The 19,920-nt window shown below is 39.1% G+C and overlaps 1 protein-coding gene across 1 annotated transcript; it reads left to right on the forward strand.

Moving 5' to 3' along the window:
* LRIG2 (leucine rich repeats and immunoglobulin like domains 2) lies at window positions 1-19,113 on the forward strand. Its single transcript, XM_035346869.1, has 17 exons — window positions 1-72; window positions 551-625; window positions 1,112-1,246; window positions 1,762-1,905; window positions 2,029-2,172; window positions 2,871-3,014; window positions 3,257-3,400; window positions 6,315-6,395; window positions 7,204-7,275; window positions 7,413-7,481; window positions 8,843-9,006; window positions 10,065-10,385; window positions 11,295-11,576; window positions 12,373-12,822; window positions 13,310-13,459; window positions 14,815-15,087; window positions 15,725-19,113. Exons 2-17 carry the CDS (start codon window positions 555-557, stop codon window positions 15,952-15,954), a joined length of 2,874 nt encoding a protein of 957 aa, XP_035202760.1. The 5' UTR covers window positions 1-72; window positions 551-554; the 3' UTR covers window positions 15,955-19,113.
* The last annotated feature ends 807 nt before the right edge of the window (window positions 19,114-19,920 follow it).

Raw genomic sequence — 19,920 nt, forward strand, 5'->3', positions numbered from 1 at the left:
GGATTTAAGTCATAATCATCTGTTGTCATCCAACTGGAGCATTGATTTACCTGGTCACACACTACAAGAAGTGTAAGTTGTTTTTTATGATGATAAACCAAAGATTTCCCCCGTGATTCTAATGAGTACATTTCATTGCATATCTAGATGTCTGGTCTGACTTGCAAAAGGATTTGATGCTAGTTAATTAAAAATGGATGCTTTGCTGGCAGCAAATTTTATGTAAAACTGGTGTTTTGTGTGCAGAATGCTTTTTCATAGAAGTTTAGCAGGCCAATATGTTAAAAAGAAATGAGCTGTTTGTTTTCACTATGGCTGGTTCAAAGTTAAAGAGAAGTAATAATAACCATCAAAAATAGTAAAAACTTGTGTGCTTCACTGTTACGTTTTTCAAGTTATTAGGATTTAAGATCTTACACAACCTGTTTTGTCAACGACTATTATTAACATTAAATTATTAAATGTCTTGTGATATGAATTTTCTGCTGTATATAGAAGGTTTTTTCTCTTTGAGGTATCAGTAAAGATTTTTTAAAAACTTTTCTTTAAGGAAAATGAATTACAATGAGCTAAGTGAAATTCCTTATTTTGGAGAAACAACTTCAAACATAACTCTTCTCTCATTGTAAGTAACAGCTTGTCTGCCTTTTTCTTGTTTTAACAAAAATGAGAATTTTCCTATCGGGTTGTAGGAAAGCATAATTTCTTTTGTCTGAAATGCTACTCCTCTAAAGTGCTTTAGGGAATATGTAAGCACTCCTTAAAGAAATACAAATCAGTTAGACAATCAAGTCACCCTAAATTACCAATAAAATGCAGTCCACCAAGACAGGCAGCTTTGAAGGGGAGGGATTCAGTCTAGCACTGACAGTTCCCATGAGATACAGCCCTGTTACGGTCCCCGGAACTTGAATCTATTTATATGTCAGGGCGGCAAATCGGTCTTGGATTTTCAGTATTGCTTTAAGAACTAATGTTCTGCAGTGTGTGCTACGTTTCCAACATAAAAGACTCACTGGTGATGTTGATACACAGAATCCTGTAGCTGTATAGCCATGCAGCATGAAAGATAGGATTTTTAGTAACCATCTCTGTTGCTTGTGTTTTTCAGGGTACACAATACCATTCCAGAAATAAATGCTGAGCAGCTGCAAGTTTACCTTTCATTGGAAAATCTAGATCTTAGTTCTAACCTTATCTCAGAAATTAAAGCTGCTTCTTTTCCACGGATGCAACTAAAGTATCTGTAAGTATGAGTGGTCTGCCATGTCTGGGGTTCCTGTTTCTTCAACGTTGCTGAATACCTCATCTACTCTGTCTTAATGCAGGCTGCCTTGCGTGCCTTTGAACGGGTAGGAGCACTCAATGTAGCTACAAATGTGCTTGAAATTAAATACTTTTCATAGCAATCCATATTGCTTTTTCTCTGGTAGTATGGAAAACAATAACTGCTGTTACCAAAGTGCTGACACCTCACCCCACAGGGACGTGGAATTATTTCAGCTCATTTTGTGTAGATTCCTGTTGACGTTGTCTTAACCATGTCTAACTGAAGTATGGCATGCAGTCAAGATCAGCTCCTGCCATGGATTATTTTGGGGAAAAAAAAAAAGTTACAGCTTTCTGGTATGCTAGAACTCAGATTTCTGATGTGAATTCACAAGGAACTTGAGTTCTGGTAATAAGTGGTTGCTGCAACATGCTTGCGCAGTTCATAAAATATTGCACGTTCTGAAACTCCTTTTTCCTCTTCTTTCGTAGGAATCTGAGTAACAACAGAATAACTACCCTAGAAGCAGGCTGTCTTGATAATTTATCTAGCTCTCTAATAGTGATAAAGCTGAACAGAAATAGGATAAGTGTGATTTCACCAAAGATCTTCAAATTGCCTCATGTGCAGTTTCTGTAAGTAGCAGTCCTGAAAGGTTAAAAATATAGTGTTTACAGTATCTCAGTATGTGTTCTTGATGGTCACAAAATGTTGCTTATTAAATACATCTTAATATTTTACTGATATCTTTATGTAAGGGAACTGAAGAGGAACAGGATTAAAATAGTGGAAAGCCTTACATTCCAAGGACTGGAGTCCCTAAAATCTTTAAAAATGCAACGCAATGGGATTAGCAGACTAATGGATGGAGCATTCTTTGGCCTGAATAACATAGAAGAACTGTGAGTATACCCAGTTCTGGAATTTCTTTGTGTAGGGTTATGTCTTGTATTGCTGCTCTCACACTGAGACTGCGCTGAAATATTGATGAGTATCACAAGATATGAGTTTGTAGATCTGCATTTTCCCATTATGTTGTTATCATATCTGGTTACTTTAGAGGGGTAAAGATACTGTGTCTCTCCAACTTCTTTCTACTTGGTGATCAAGAACACTTTGTCACTGATAGCTTTTTTGTTTGTGTACTTGTGAATATTTTTCAGTTTTCTGATTTTAGCATGCTTAGTTGAATTGCTTTTCCGCTTCAGTACCAGTAGGATAGCAAATACAGGAGTAGTTAAAACTGAGCACTTTTTGAAAACTCAGCACTTGCTTTGCAAGAAAGCATTTGTGTTCTCTGTAACATGGGATGGTTCTTTATTAGGTAATGTTTTGACATAGCGCAGAGGTATGCAATGCAACATTAGCAAAAGTTTTTTTTTAAAAAAGTAATCTTTCAGGACAGACTGCAATTTTACTTCTGCTGCTGGATTTTTTGTGTACTTCACTCTTGGTTTCCATGGAACAATATAATCATGAATTTCAAGTTCTGTAAGGCTTAATGTTAGTAAATCATTTCAGTATCCACTAGGTAAAACTTTGTAAATATGTTTTCATTTATTACCTGTTTTGCAAATGTTTTTCCATCTATTTTCCTTAGAGAACTGGAACATAATAACTTAACAGAAATAAACAAGGGCTGGCTGTATGGTCTGCGGACATTGCAACAACTCCAAGTTAGCCAGAATGCCATTAACAGGATCAGTCCAGATGCATGGGAGTTCTGCCAAAGACTTTCTGAGCTGTAAGTCCTGGGCTGCTTTTCAGTGGGGATTTTGTAATGTTGCAAGTAACGTATTGGGTAGTACATAGTAGGAGTGAGTTACTGAAGGAAGTACTCAATTTCTTTGTTAGGCCCATGGTAGTGCTGTGTTTTACTTTTTTAAGAAGTGTTCTACTAGAAATTTATCAAGATTACATAGTTAATCAGGTTCAATAGTGTCTTCCTAATTAATCCCCCCCACTTGTCTTGTTCAATATTTTCAGAGACTTGTCGTACAACCAGCTAACTCGCCTCAAGGAATCTGCCTTCGTGGGACTTGGTTTATTGGAGAAACTAAACCTGGGTGACAATCACATTAGTCACATTGCTGATGGCGTGTTCAGAGGTCTGATGAATCTTCAAATCTTGTAAGTACAGAAAACCTCTAGAATCTGTTTAATGCAGCAATTCTTTTGGAAGTAAACATGATGAATGTTGCGCTCGGCATGGTCTGAAATCATCGTGTTGGTGTATGCTGTCCTGCCTTCAGGTATGGCAGGGGCTGACCATCATTTGGTATGCTGAGATAACAGAATCCTGGCTGAGTGTGGTGATGAGAAACAGTGGTTTGATGACTTTAAGCACTCAGCTGCATATCGTACCAGTTCTGAGAAGGTGTGGATAAGACTTGCTTAAATGCCAGTCTTAAATGCAAGTCTTATCCACACCAGAAGGTGTGGATAAGACTTGCTTAAATGCCAGTCTGGACCTCTCTTTATTCCAGGTGGTTTTCTTAAGGTTGGATAACTATGAAACCACATGGTGAATCCTGCTAGTCATAGAAGGTGCTGTTTAGCCCACCCTGCATGTGAGCTGAAGTCACACAAGATGTAGGAGAGGAGTAGGATTACTTGCCATCTGAGGCACAGCTCTGCTTTTGTCAGGAGTTTTGTTACCAGCTGTAGCTCTTTGATTTTTTTTACAAAACTCAATCCTGAATTTTAATAATAATTAAAACACTTCCCAAGTAGATCTGAAAATTTGTAATCATCCTAAACAGTGGTAGCTGAGAAAGGACTGAAAGTTTATAGCCCCTCTGTCAGTTCATTAAATAAATGCTTAAATAAGCAAACTTACCAGAGACTTAGGTAAGCAGTCGTATTCTTTTAGCCTTAATGCAGCCTTTAACGGAATAATTAAAACTAATTTCTTAGATCTAGAGTAGGATGAAAAAGAACAAGAGCAGATTAATTTGTAGGTTTTCCTGGGCTCCTGAGGGGCGACAAACAGCTGAAAACTTGGCCATTTGCTTCAGGGATGGAATGTGTTAGACAGGGCAGTGGTGATAAACAAAGCTCCAAGCATTCGTGCCCAGCCATGCATAAGGAGCCAACTCCTCAGCTCACACAATGAGGGGCTTTTCTTTTGGGTTGCTCCCTCGTTTTGCTAAGTGGTTGGAGTAGTGGAGTGTAAAAATAATTCAAACTAGATACTGTGGTGCTGTCTGCTTACTTCCATTGTTGCTTGTATACTATTTGTTTCAATGTGAAGGCTGACATAAGTATTTCTCCATATGTTCAGCTCCTGTCACTATTCTGCAAGGTAGCTTTAATAACCTAGAACAAACTGTAAAAACTGTATATAAACTACAAGGTAATAAGAGCAAGGTAAGATTAAAGGTGTATCAAAGAATAGCACTGAAGATTTGAAGTTCTAAATTCTAAAAACATTCATTACTTCATAATATTTTAGCTTGGCATTGATACCACTCATGCATTCACAATCTAAAACTCTGAAGCAGACCTGGAGAGAATTATAGAAACTACTTTTAAATCACAAGAACTACCAACTTGGAAATAAATTAGGCATGTTACTCATCTAGTCATTTTTCTTGGTAGATGATTTCAATGTCCAGTACATTAAACTGATTACTTTTCAGAGAGGAAAAATCTTAGCGTGAGCAAGCTTCAGGTCTGTATTCCAATCCTTGCAAAACATGAATTGTGGAATTACAAGCACTCTTTTCTTTTAGTCCTAATCTTTAAAGTACATGTATTGTGGAAATGTCTCCTCCGAGGTATTATAAACAAGCCTTCTGTCTTTCAAAGCAAGAAAAATAAGACAACATGTTACCACTGATGACATCCTGGAGGTTGATCCCAGTCTCTCCCAGAATAGTAATCTACACATTTTAGTCTCACTGAAGGAAAAGCAGATACTGCATTTTTTCCACCACTAGCACAAGGAAAGAAGCGTTTCTATGAGATGACACATGCAATTGTATAGGTAGTTAGCTTTCTGTGTCATAACTTCTTCAGAAGCTTCAAGCTGATCCATGTAGTATCTGGTAAAGTGCAGCATAGACTCCTTTCCATCAGTGTACCTTTAAACACACAACTGTCCGCAATTCTGTGTGCAGTTGTATTGAGGGAGATGAAAACTGGCTTTATTAGAAACTCTTTGCTCTATCCATGCCATTCCAGCTGAAAATACTATTGGATTTATTTCACCTTCTCTCTAAAAAGCGTATAATTCTCAACAAACAATGCTGCTGTATTGTTTTTTCTGCTTAGGCCACTGTTCTGTGTGAGGGGCAGAAGTGCTGTGCAGAGGTCAAGCAGAAATCCCATTAGCTGCTAACAAGATCTGTGAGCAGAATATCAACTTCATTCTGAAAATCTACTACATTGTGCTTGGCAGCCTTACGCTATAACCTGTGTGTAATCTCTTAATATGCTAATGCCATTATAAGCCTGTTACTCAGGAAGATTAATGCTGCTAGTGTATTGGTTAATTCACTTACGTGAACCAACTTGCTTCAGGAGCCTCTCCCAGCTTCTGGTAAACAGTCCATCACATGACAGTTGCGAGTCAGACTGGGTCTTTTCTTCAATACCACATCAAGAATTTGTACTTTTTGTGCTTCTGTCTGAGGCATTGATCTCGAACAATCCTACTTTCCCTTGCATCTCTGAAACGGAATAGTCATTTTCTGACAAACATAGTTTTATACAAGTCTTGAGACCTTCCAGGTGACACTGTCCCATAGAACCATAGAATATTCCAAGCTGGAAAGGACCCAAAGGAATCATTACCTCCAACTCCTGGCTCCACACAGGACTTCCTAAAAAATTAAAACACATGTCTAAGAGTGTTGTACAAACGCTTCTTGAACTCCGGCAGGCTTGGTGCTGTGACCACTTTCCTGGGGAGCCTGTTCTGGTGCCTGACCAGAACACCATTCCCAGGCACAATAACAGTAAGTTCTCTTCCATAGCTAAGCACGGGCAGTGGACGCAATGATGTTGCAAGGTTTGTAATCAAGCTCTTCTGCTCCTGCAGGGACTTGAGGAACAATGAGATCTCATGGGCCATAGAAGATGCAAATGAAGCATTTGCAGGACTCAGCAGGCTGGATAAACTGTATGTATTACAAAACACTGTAATGACAGTACTTCTCAGGCAAACAGAACAGAGGGAAAATGCAAAATATTAATTGTCAAATCAATAACGAGAGGCAGAAGGACTTTCTAATTGGCAGCTGTAGTCAATCCCCTTCCATGCTATGATCTTCAGAGGTTTGGGTTCCATGGATCTGTGTAGTACTGGATCATTTTATGGGACCATATTGAAGAAATTAAGCATGAGTATTTGACTGCGTTTATTATTGGAATAGCATGGTCTTGTTGTATGGTGAGTGTTACTTTTGTTTGCTTTAGTATGATAAAAGTTGCTGTTTCTTGGGGGGGTGTTTGTCCAAATATGAGACAACATTGATTTAGCAGCTTTTCAGTACTTTGGCTATGCGCTTTGCATCCAGTGCTGTGTGCTTTGCAGGAAGCTATGCAATCCTGTGGAACTACAGACACTGTTTATAACAGATAGTATGAGTGCACTACCTCAGGAACTAATGTGGTTGTGGCAGATTGGTATTAGGATATTATTGTTCTGCTCCCAAGTTCTGTTTATCACTTTTCTATTCTGCTGGCTTGAATTACCTTCTGGCCCATCTCAGACCCAGATCTCGAAGTTAAGGATGGAAAAGAAACACTATCCATAAGAAAATTAGATGAGCCTTCAAGCTCAGAAAATGGTATTCAGTCATTCATCTCGTCTAGAAAGAAGAAAACCTTAGCTAAACATCCTAGGGAAACTTCTTTTTATGTCTGTCTTATGAGCTCATATTGACATTCAAGCTGCTTTTTGGGCTTGGGGGGTTCTTGTCTTTCAGAATTTTGCAAGGAAACCAGATTAAATCAATTATGAAGAAAGCATTCTCTGGTCTTGAAAGACTTGAACATCTGTAAGTACTCTGCTTTGTGTAGAACTCCTAGTTGTTTATCAACTTCAGCCTTGTATTCTCCCTCAAATTTTCAAGAATTTAACTGAGGGTAGCATATGAAGTTACACTTACGTTATTGTTCTTTGCTTAACTTGCAGAGATTTAAGCAACAACGCAGTAATGTCCATCCAAGAAAATGCGTTTGCTCAGACTCAATTGAAGGAGCTGTAAGTTTGACAGTTCTTTACAGATTCTGTACAATTCTTGCCATGTAAAGAATCCTTCAGCTGTTGCAGGATTAGCTGAAGTTGACTGAAGTGCATCCCATTTTCATCCTGAAATATGTAAAACAAAGCTAATAAATTATCAACTAAAAGGTATTGGCAGTATACTTGGTTTGGTTTAAGGTTTGATAAAAATCTGAACATCCATTTCCTTAGTTGCAATTTAGTAGAAAATGATTTTTTTTCTTGCCATAGTGAACTGTAGTTTTTTGTATCTTAAAATTTTGCAGCAAACTCCAAACACACTAGTATCTAGACAATGAACATAAATGATTCATCAAGAGTCTTTCAGGGGGTTTAACAAACCCTTACGTTTTTGTTGTTCCTTTTTTTTTTTTTTTTTTTTTGCCTAGGGAAAGGCCTTAAAAATTAAAGCTTAACAACAATTTGTAGTTGCTCAGCAGATGCTTAAGCTACTAGAGACTTCTAATCTTCAGACATGTAAAGTATTATGTGAAGTGACCTTCACACCCAAGACTAATCCTAGTGTAACAGTCATCTCTATGAGATAAAGTCTCTGAATATCATATAATCTGTTTTAAAACTGTTATCTAGTTAGATAATCTTGGCCATATGGACAGTTAGTCTGCGAAGTCTGACAGTTTGAGGAGGAAGGCGATGAGACACATTCTCAGTGTTAAAGACAAGACTTCCATTGCATTTTCTTATGTATCTTAAGTGAGAAATCACTGGTATGTATGGGCAAACAGCAGGTTGGAATTCTGGCTTGTTTGTGTGTCTCTACTCTCACTGCAGATCTATCAGATTCATCTAAGTAGAAGATTACTTTTTGTTATAATACTGTGCTTTCTCTCCAATCAATTATGTTCATACATAATATTTAAGAAACTTTGAAAGCAGGCAGTGAGGAAAAAGTTGACCTGTTGTTGTTTCCTCTTCTCCCTCCTCAGTTTTCTCATGCATCAGAGAAGAAAATCTGCAGCAGATGCTTCTGTGAAACAAATCACTTTAATTCTTAAATATTTATTAGCTGGCATGAAAACAAATATTGAAACTTACACTCATTTCATAATGTGTCTAGTTTGAGATACAGAGCTGCTCTGCAGTATTATGTTTTTTTAAATTACTTTAAAGAGAGACCATACATACATATTTAGAAGCTGCAGATCCAAGGCTAATTTCCTTAGAATTAAAAAGAAATATAAAAAAGAATAAAAGAATACTGTAAATCTTGTAATTTCTGGAAATATATGCTTTAATGTTGTTTTGCTTGGTGAAATCACATGCAGGACTGTGAAATACATAAAGTATAATCACACTTTCATTTTGCTTTGTTTCTGCAGACTTTTGAACACTAGCAGCTTGCTTTGTGATTGCCAGTTGAAATGGCTGCCACAGTGGCTCACTGACACTCATTTACAGCAGGCTGTAAATGTTAGCTGTGCTCATCCTGAATGGTTAGCAGGACAAAGCCTTCTCAGTGTGGACCCTGATGACTTTGTCTGTGGTTTGTATTTTTAATGAATTCTGATATCAAAACATAACACAAATCTGTGCAGATACCTTTCTGAAACCCAGCTGTAACACTGCTGGAGGTGCTTGGTCTCTAATTGTGTAAGACTGCATTGTTTTTCATTTAGATTACTGTTAAAAACTGATAATGTTTCCATTCTTCCTGACTATGAATGTCTTTTTCTTTATAAGAGCTATTTGGCACTTATATTCCTTCCTGTCCCTACCAGCAAGGCCAGGATATTTAATACTCTGGCATATTTTCTGATGCTCCATATCTGTAACATTTACCTGTCTCTGTGCCACCGCAGTTTCAAATATAAGCCTATTTATTTCTGTAACAAAACTGTGAGATGGAAAACTGAGAGACTCTTTGCACAGAATCACGTGTGGTCTGTGGCAGGCCTGGAAATAGTCTGGTGTTCTGTTTTCCAGATGAACAGTTTAACAACTGTTACTTGCGTATGCATAATTCTTTCATCCTTTTGGTGGCAAACGCTACAATATCATCATGTAGGCACAAGCATCAACTTCCCCATTCTAATGTTACCACTGTTGTGGCTGACATTGAACACTGTGTACCTGTGAGAATACCTTCAATGAAATAATAGGTGTCGAAATAACTTCAGTGTGATGAGATGGTGTGACCTGCTAGCTTGCTATTCTTTATTTGTTTAACTTAAAGACTCTTCAAGATATATAAACTCTCTGAAAGTAAGTCTTCGGTCTTTCATAAAGTAACCTAGTTCTTCAGCCAAGCATAGTCTGTTTGTAAGCTAAATAGAGTGAGTTCTAGACAGTTGTAGGAATTGCAGGGTGCTGTTCAAGATCATGCTTCTATGTTGACCTCAGTGCTTTTTCTGTACTTCTGCCTGTGGTTCTAATCCTCTTTCTAGCTTGAAAATATGGAAATAACATAGTTGTCCTGCTTGGGATGCACATATTGTTCCTACAGGTTTTGTTCTGCTTACATTGTATTTTCAGTGAGTTTTCCTGCAATATTAATTGCATGCTGGAGAGCAAAGTAGCTAATAGTGGTGCTTTTCTTTTCAGATAATTTCCCTAAACCACAGATAAGAGTGCATCCTGAGACCACGATTGCTCTGCGAGGCATGAATGTGACTCTGACTTGCACTGCTGTGAGCAGCAGTGATTCACCCATGTCCACAGCCTGGCGTAAGGATAGTGAAGTCTTGTATGATGCAGAGGTTGAGAATTTTGCCAGGTATCAGCAGCAAAGTGGTGAGGTTGTTGAGTACACCACTGTCCTGCATCTTTTCAATGTGAACTTCACCGATGAAGGAAGGTATCAGTGCATTGTCACCAATCACTTTGGCTCCAACTATTCCAATAAAGCCAAGCTGACCGTTAATGGTAAGCAATAACAGTAACAAAGATGAAATATTTTTAACCCAAAGTGTAACGAGTCTGATTTTCATGTTTTCATTTTTATTTATAAAACCCATTAGAATTCCTTGGTCCTCAGTTAGATCTGGTTCAAAATAGCCTTGCAATAATGTCTCAGTTGTATTTAAATGCATCAAACATCTCTTTAAAGCAGATAAGTGATACTGGGCTTGAAAGGCCTTCTGTTTACTTTTGAAAAGGGTCAGTTATCTCCCATGCTTTTGCTAGAACTGAATTGTTCATCTAGCTGAATGAAGGTAGAACTCTCTTAAACTAAAAGCTCCCTCTGCTGTCTCTTCATAACTAAGCACCTCCCCCATGTGTTTGTAAAGCTAGGGAAGATTCAACTAAAAGTAGCTTTTGGAACTGGAAACAAACTGAAAAATCAAATTATGAAGTCCCTTTTTTGGCTGTAACAGAGGATCTCTATTTTAACTTCAGAGAAGGGAGTTGAGAAGGCACTTCTTTACATCAGTCAGTTGACCACTGATCCCCATTGTGTTGGAGAGCAGATGAATGTGTTGCTTTTGCAAAACATGCAACTGTGGAGACAGAAGTTTGCTTTCCCTATTACCAGGGAAGAGAGAGAGTGACAAAGGGCTCATGAAGGAACCTAAAGTTTTTCCCCGTGTTTTCCCCATGAGAAATGTTACCGTTCAGATCATCTTAAATTAACAACATAGGTGTTATATTTAAATTTGAAGCATAGGCTCTTAGAAGTGACCACTTTGAACATTTGTGCAGCTGTTAAGAATCTGCCTTAACCAGGGAAAACTACAGGTGTTCCAGATTTGTTTGTTTTCAGATATTCTGTGCTTTTGCTGCCTTTTTCCTGTTACTGAAAATGCTAAAGCTTTAGTATCTCCTTTGATCCAGAGCTGCCTTCCTTCCTGAAAACCCCCATGGATCTCACTATCCGTACTGGGGCAATGGCTCGGCTGGAGTGTGCTGCAGAGGGCCACCCTACTCCTCAGATCTCCTGGCAGAAAGATGGTGGAACAGACTTCCCTGCTGCACGAGAGAGGAGAATGCATGTCATGCCTGAGGATGATGTGTTCTTTATTGCAAATGTAAAAATAGAAGACATGGGTATCTATAGCTGTATGGCACAAAACACTGCAGGCGGTTTGTCAGCAAATGCCACTCTGACTGTGTTAGGTAAGTGATGTGCTTATCTCTGCTGGCATGGATCATTTCACTTCTGCAATGGTTGTGTAGCTTATATGTAAGTAGCAGGCTTAGGTCCTAAAGAATCAAGTTAAAATACAAAGAGCATAGTATCTTCTTTCTCTAGATGCTGATGGTATTCTGTAACAAGGAGCAAGAGACTCTTTTCCCGTGATTGCACCACACACAACCCTCCCCACCAAACTTTAAATGTGCTGCCTCTGGAAGCCTCTGGAACAGTGTATCTTAAGTGCTTTGTAGGGTTTGGGGGCATCTGAACACTGCACTCAAGAAGACTTGTGAACAGTGAAGCTTTTTAGAAGCTAAGCTTCAGTGCTGACCAGTGAAGTTAGGGTGATCTTTGCAGGAGAGAACTGAGGGAGATACCTCAGTCCAGCAATGTAAATGAGAATTTTTGTTGTATTGGAACAAATTTAGTCACAGGCAGCATGAAACATGCTGAGTAATAATGGAAGGACAGTTCCTTCTAGAGTGCAGTCTTATTTGAAGACACTTGTAACATTATGGTCATAGGCAAATTTAGAATTAGAATACATAAAGCAGAATGTGGCTAGCATAGTTTTCAGGATGTTTGCTGTAGCATTTGTTGCAGTGATCCATAGAATAACTGACGTCACAGGATTTCCTGAATCCTGTATTTCGTTGCTTATGTTTATGTTCAGGCTGTAAAGTCAGATTTTAAATCTCATGGAATACACAGTGGTGCTTGCATAGTGAAGTTATCTTACAATTATTATTATTATTTTTTTTCCCTCTATTGCTACAGAAACTCCTTCCTTCGTTAGGCCTCTAGAAGACAGAACAGTAACCCGAGGTGAAACTGCTGTCCTGCAGTGCATAGCTGGTGGCAGCCCTGCCCCTCGCCTCAACTGGACTAAAGACGATGGGCCTCTGACAGTCACAGAACGGCATTTTTTTGCTGCAGCCAATCAACTCCTTATCATTGTGGATGCTGGGTTAGAGGATGCTGGAAAGTACACATGCATTATGTCCAACACTCTGGGCACTGAGCGTGGTCATATTTACCTAAATGTCCTGGCTTCCCCAAATTGTGATTCATCCCAGAGTGTCATTGTCCATGAGGAAGATGGCTGGGCAACAGTAGGCATCGTGATTATTGTTGTGGTTTGCTGTGTTGTGGGAACTTCCCTGGTATGGGTTATTGTGATCTACCACATGAGAAGGAAGAATGAGGATTATAGCATCACTAACACAGGTAAAGTGCCAAAGCAATGTGCTTCAGACATGTTTTTAATACAAAACACTTAAAAGTGATGATATTTCTGCTTTCATTACAGCTGGATAAGATCAAAGCATTGAAGATTTCCTTCTAAAATCTATTCAGGGATTTGTTCAAACTACTTCATCCATTAGGGGAAGAGGCGAGCTTAGATTTTTATTTTTAAGTATCTGCAGTCTGTTTTATTCTTGACACACTAGATTTGTTCTGCATCGAGGGGAAACACTAATTTGAAAATCAATATTTGAGTTAACGTGAATGTTTTCAAGACCTGGAATAATGTGTGTAAATAGGTATTCTGTGCCTGTTGGTTTTGAACTAGATATATGGACTTTTAATCATCAAGGTAGAGAAAAGATAACCATATGTGAGCTGAGGTTCTGTATTATATTTTTGTTGATGTGCATAATAGTGCTGATGTTACTTAGCTCTTAATGTCATCAGTGTTAATTCTGCCTTGCAGAGGAGATGAACCTACCTGCAGACATTCCCAGTTATTTATCCTCCCAAGGAACTCTGTCAGAGCCTCAGGAAGGCTACAGCAACTCAGAGGCAGGAAGCCATCAGCAACTGATGCCTCCAGCCGGTAGCTACGTGCATAAAGGCACAGATGGTAAGCAAAGTCCTCACACGTATCAATTGCACTTCATCAGGATGCCAGTGCACCCTCTAGTCCTCATAGCTGGCATAGTGTTGCACAATGTAGGATAGTAGAGAAGAATAGTAGAGTAGAAAGCTCTTCACTTTTCCTAGAGAAGAATTCAGGTTGATCATAAGGTTTCCATTGATTCTTTTGAGTTTGAGGCATCTTTTGTTTCTCTTCCAGTGGTGTTTTTTTTTTGTTTTTTTTTTTCTGTGATCAAAGCTTCTGCTTTTCATGCAGGTAGTTTAAGCTTTGGTCCAGCAATGTCTGGGCTCACATCTGCTCTACTCTCAGTGCCTTTGCATGTAGATGTCATGACTGCCATCCTTCAAGTCCCAGAGTAGTCTATTTTCCTCCAGAGGCTCTTTACTCCAGGGTTTGTGATCTGTCCAGCAAGACAGGGATGCCATTAGAGAATTCCTAGGTTAAATGCCAAGGTAGGTTTTTATGCTGCTACATTCCTTTGGCATCTTAAAAATAATAAGAAACAGAGGTGTAAACAAGGTTTGCGTGGAAGATGACTTGCTGGACCTTTTGTTCTTAGCGTAAAATTACTGCCTCTGCTGGACAGCTGACTAAGATTACAACCAAAAGGTCTACAGGTCTGCAGTACTTCCCTGCCCTGTTTGGACCCTTTTCAGGATATTGATGTTGAGTCTATAGAGGTGTTTTGCCATACAAATACTGAGGAGCCATTCAGTTGTTATACAGCCTGGCTTCCAAAAGTGATTCGTCAGTACAAGTTTTTCCATATGTGTCCCATGATGATCTGTTCTCTTTGTCTGTAGTCCAGTCAGTCTCTAGAGCCTGTATTAGGAAAGGAGTTGCTTCTCAACTTGTCTCAGTAACCACTTTATCATCCAGTCTGAGACCAGAGCATAGCAGAGCACAGGTATAGCCCAAGGTGCCTTGTCTGACACAAAGTGAACTTTTCCAACACACACACCTGTGTGGATAGCTTTGATTCCAGTACTGTTTCAGCCTGGTGCCTAAGCTGGTTGGACCTGCTGGAGCCCTTCTGCCCTCGAAACAGGAGAGCAAACATGAGATTTTTCTTTCGCTCCTGTGGTTTTTTGTAATCAGCTTCTGAAAGGCTATGCTATTGAGAATTTGGATGTTGACAAACAACATTTCTCACGTGACTTCCTCAGTAAACAGTCGAGCTGAATACTCTGTTACCGTGTTAACTGTATGTGGAGGCCTTTGAAACTGTGCTGCTGTAATGCCATCCTAATCATGAAATCATCCTAATACATGAAAGTCGATGGAATTTAAGCATCCTTATCCTCTTTGAGAGTATTTTGTTTTTCCTTACTGTTTATCAGGTGGTACAGCACAATTGGTGATCTGCTCAGACTGTTATGACAATGCAAACATCTACTCCAGGACACGAGAATACTGTCCCTATGCCTACATCACAGAAGAGGACCCCCTGGATCAAGCTCTCCCTAATCTCATGGTGCAGGTGCCTAAGGAAACATATACAGCACGCACCCAGCATGAACCCAGTGCTCTTTTAGCAGACAGAGACATGTCTGTCTTCCTTACCAATCATGACAGAATAAGTGAGAAGAAAATCTCTTCCCAGCATATTAATGGTGAGCATATAATTTTCTTTCTGATGTTTTGTATTCCCTGATATTGCTGGCCCTTGTTGTGCTGCCTTTCAGTGTTGGTTCACAGCTAGTTTTACAAATACCATAGTAACATGATAGTTTGTGGAGTAATGAATCTGTTTGTTAACCACTTGTTCTCAGAGCTAGCTCTGTTTGCATCCAATACCCGAGTTGAAGCGGGTGATGTTACTAAAGATGGTATTTCTTAATTTCTCTCTTAAAGCTTGTGAAATGCGATCCCTTGCATGTACTTCAAGGACACCTATTAGACATGATTTAAGGCTTAACACAGGAAATTCAAATGGCCCTTCTGTATGAGCTGGGCTGAGTTTCAAACAGCTCCAAGTTTATTTTTTGGTAAATTTATTGGGTTTATGTTGATTTTTTTCATGTAGCCTTTGTAAAAACTCACACTGAAACTGTGTATATTGTTTTCTGATTACTGTAACAGATTGCTGAAATGGGAGAGTATCCAGTTAAAATATGCTCTCAAAAACAGAGAAAACAACTTCAGGAAGACAGTTATCGCTAAGCAATACCACTCAAAAAATCTGCCTAAATTCTAGAGTGTATTTATCGTGAAACCACTCCTGTTCATCTGCTAATTTTTCTTCCTCAGAACCCTTTCAGCTTCCTTTATGGGGAGTAAACAAAGATCCAACGCTCTCTCATTCACACTTCCTGCATCAGCAGTCAGCCCGTGAGACCCCACGACCTCTTCGAAGTGAGGGCATTATTGACAGTGACCGGGAGCAAGCTGCTTCACCCCGACCTTGCCACAGGTTACGTGAACATAACTTTGATTTTAATAGGACACGGAACATTCATGACTATAGCGAAACCACGTAAGACACTAAAATGAAGTATTGGAAGCAAATCCGTACCAACTGACTTTTTGTATTTACTACCTCAGGACTAACCCCTAGGCCAAAGATGCTTTTGTACGTGTGCCTACAATTACAGGCTGAGTAAACCAAGACAGACTCCCTAGAAGGAGGTGGCACATGCCCTTTTTGCTTGGATTCACTATATTGGAACGTGGGATGTACACATGGTGATTAGAGATATCCACAAGAACAGTGTTAAAGCATGGATCTTCTGATGTTGGAGACAGCCTTTGTGTTGGTGCATGCTTTGAAAATCTCTCAAGAATGCATAGCTATTTCACAGTACATTGTCTGCTTGAAAACAAATGTTCAGGGCCTCCTCATGGAATCCCCCAGTAATTGTAAGCATAAAACTCTTGGCCAGCTTTTTGTTCCTCAGACTATTGACAGGCGTTTGTCACCAGTCTAACTTTGGGGCTTGTTTTCTCCTATGAATAATGGACTCTAGTTGTAAATAAATTTGCATTTATAAATATTTTGTATACACTAAGCATATAAATGTGTTGGCTGTAATGTAAATATATTTTTATTATGCCAAAGTACGTATGATACTGTTAGTCTTGACAGCTGCATATCAAGCCATATTTTTTTTTGTGGTATTGAAAGCTTGTTTCTGAGGGGATAAAAATTTCTTTGTTTTGGAAAGAAGTGAATTTGCTATAGATATGTGGTGCAACTGTGATACTGATGAATTTCATTGTCAAATACAACTCTGTACGCATTGAGCTTGGCTGACCTGACTGCAAGCTGATCAATTTCATTAGATTAGCAGAATTCCAAGTTTAACACACTTTATGTGCTGAGTGAGTCTTTACATTTCTATATTAGGTTGCTTATCTTTTCTAGCAGAGCATAAAGCCCAGTGGACCCTGCATTAACGGTGTTCGCCTACACTATAGGCTGTATTATCCAACTTCTCAGAAGCTTTTGTAAATAGCAAACAAAAAAACAGTACACAACATGTTTCTTTTCATCTCTTAAAATAGCTTTAAGGTGGGAGCTTTGAGTGGTTTATTTCAGAAGTTTATCTAAGCTTTTATCTTTAAAAAGCTTTTGTGTTGTGTATGTTGCAGAGAGGTATATGTGTATTTTTCATAGCTGACAGTTAAATGAACTTTTAAAAAGAATAATGTGATGAAGAACATTAGATGAATTGGAGAAGCATTGGATAAATTATCTGTGAACTACACTGTGGATTTTCTGTTTCTTCTGCACAGCCAAGAAGCACGTATACTTTAAAACACTTGTGCCCTTTTCTTTTGTAAAAGATCAGGCAAAATTCTTACCATATTGAACTCTGTAATAGTTTCCTAGACCACAGGGTGGCAAAAAGGTGTAAGTATTTGACAGGTGAGCAATGAAATAACATGGGGGAGAACCACTCTAATGAAAGTCTAGTACTTGTTGAGAGAAGCAGAGGGAGCAAAGAAACTTCACTTGTTAGTGGAGCATGCCTGACAAAGTTAGGAGGAAGAACATTCCAAAGACTTCCTGAAAAGTTCTTCTAAGAAAATACATCTTTATGTAGAATATGTTAATGACCCACCAGCAGTGGGTTTTCAGCAAGTATCTTGCATTCAGAGGTAGAGTGCTTCTATGCTATGCTGTGTAGCCTTGCTTGAAGAGCATGGGGCTTTCTTCCTAGTCATTGTTGTGTCTTTTCAAGCCATAGGATATGCACTAAAGTGAAAACAGCTGCAAGGTATATTTTTATAGAGACAAAAACCTTTTTGGACAAGCCGAAGAGAAGTATGTAAGACTTCCTGTTGATCCATTCCTAAATAGAAGGGTGTGTGACTGCATTAACAGATGCAGTCTTACAGAATCACAGCTGAACCTTCTGAGACTGTGGTTTAGTTGAGTGAAAGAGTGAGGAAGTGCTGGGAATAGTGATTATTTTCCCACACCTCTTTGGGCATGAGTAGTAGTCAGATCTATGCAAATGAGCAATTGTTATTATTAATGGTTCTTACCATGTTTTGAAAGCAGCTACAGCGGCTTTGGTAGCCAGCAGCTTTAGTAGGAAGAGGATTCAATTTTCCTTGACCTTTGGGTAAAGTGGAGAAACAGGTGTTAAATTCTTAGACCTCTGACATCTGAAATATTTTAAGGGCTTACATGTAACATACATGCTAAAAGAAGAATCTTATGTTTGTTTCTTTCTGGTTTTATCTCCTCCAGGCTTTTCCTTCCCAGATAGCATTTAAGACCTAGTGGTTATTTTCAATCCAAACTTGTTTCTGTTGCAGGAACTTTCAGTTTAAATTCAGATGAGAAGCGTCAGGTCACAAAAGAAACTACAGCAGCAGTAAAGATGCATCCTTTTGGTCTGCTTGCTGCTTTACTCAGATATTCACAGAGGCTGATATGACAGTTGCTTCTTAGCATGTGCAGTGCCATGGTTTCCCACTAGCAAGAAAGTAGCACCTCTACTGCTGCCTTGTCTCCCATCACCATTTGGCAAATGCTTGTTACCTTTTATTTTCTTACATCCTTCTCTTCTGTGGGGTTAAGCTAGTACAGATATCTCAACTGTCTCATTCCAACTGTTGATGTGCATGGGGGGCATCCAAAACCTTAGGTGTACTTAAGGCACAACTACCTAGTATGATCAGACTTGTGTTAGGTCATTAAGATGTGCTTTGCCCAGAACAAGGCTTTAAAATTATGCTGTCTGCACCAGAACAAACTGAAGTCCTAGCTCTTGAAAGAGTTTAGGAGCTAAAGCTGCACTGACTTCTGTGAAAGTACATGAACTAGTTGCATGCAGCTATTTACAGGTGAACTTGTTGCTGTGCTTAATGTTGTAGAAAAACTTACTAGGCAGACTTGCAGAAAAAAAAGCCAGGTGTCTTTTCTTTACCCTTTCCTCCAGCAGGTGCAAATAGCGGAGCGGCCATTCTGTTTGCAGTGAATACAGTTTCTTCAATCAAAGCCAAAGTACTGACAGTACAGGAACTGGTGGTTCAGCATGAGCAAAGATGCTCTTGTTCCCTGTTGCTACTTCCTAGTGTCTATTTATATTTTTTTCACATAAGAATGTATATTTTGTATAGCATGTGTAATATATGTTTGCCTATTGTAATATACCTTCATTCAATAAAATGCTATGTACATTGAACATTCACTGTAACTTCTGTTAGTTTGCAGATAAAAGAATGTGTGTTTATTCAATGATATTTAATTTTTATAGGGAAGAAAATGCAGTAGACCTCATAAAGCAGTTTCAGGTAGGATCCCAGTCTTCTTAACATGAATATTATACCAATCCTTCCCTTTCATTATGGGAAGAGCACCTGCTATTTAGCCTGACTCACAAATTAGCTTCCACACATGGTAACAAAGTGGTAGCTGGCATTATGAACTAGGTCTTGTAGCCCTTTCTCAGAGGCTGTGTGCCAGGGCATGGGGCTGTTGGCTGATTCTGCCAGTGATGGGCACTGCTGCAGTCCGGGCATGGAGCAAATGGAACCAAGTGGAGAGGAAATGACTTAAGGTGAGTGGCAGTCTGGAAGGAAAATTTTTATTTCAATAGGTTCACTAGTAATTCTGCAGCAAGATTACAGAGGTGAGATCTGAATTTGTTACTAGGTTGTCTGTTTTCTTGAAAACTCTTTGCTTGCAGTCCTGGTTCAAGTGCCTTGTATATGCTACCTGAGGCACCTGCTGCTTGTGAGAGATGAGAACGGTGCCAGTTTTTCTTCTGTCAGCTGCCTCCCACCAAGACAGATTATTTTCAAAAATAAAGCCTTTTTTAAAAGTAGATTTTGTTACCAAATAGCTCCTATTTCAGTTTTCCAATAGGAAGCACACCATACTTCTGAAAACATGGTACAACAGCAGGGCTGTTGCCTCCGAGTGAGAAGACTCAACAATCTCTGTGCTCGTAGCACTGTTGTCCTGCTATTTGGATCCTTTGAAGTGCCAA

The sequence above is a fragment of the Oxyura jamaicensis genome, chromosome 26 (assembly GCF_011077185.1).
Source record: "Oxyura jamaicensis isolate SHBP4307 breed ruddy duck chromosome 26, BPBGC_Ojam_1.0, whole genome shotgun sequence".
Classification (NCBI taxonomy): domain Eukaryota; kingdom Metazoa; phylum Chordata; class Aves; order Anseriformes; family Anatidae; genus Oxyura; species Oxyura jamaicensis.

Coding starts and splice junctions, on each gene's coding strand:
- LRIG2 (XM_035346869.1), top strand. CDS start 555: ATGAATTACAATGAGCTAAGTGAAATTCCTTATTTTGGAGAAACAACT. Junction 6,396..7,203: donor CTCAGCAGGCTGGATAAACT/GTATGTATTACA, acceptor CTTGTCTTTCAG/AATTTTGCAAGGAAACCAGA. Junction 11,577..12,372: donor TGCCACTCTGACTGTGTTAG/GTAAGTGATGTG, acceptor CTATTGCTACAG/AAACTCCTTCCTTCGTTAGG.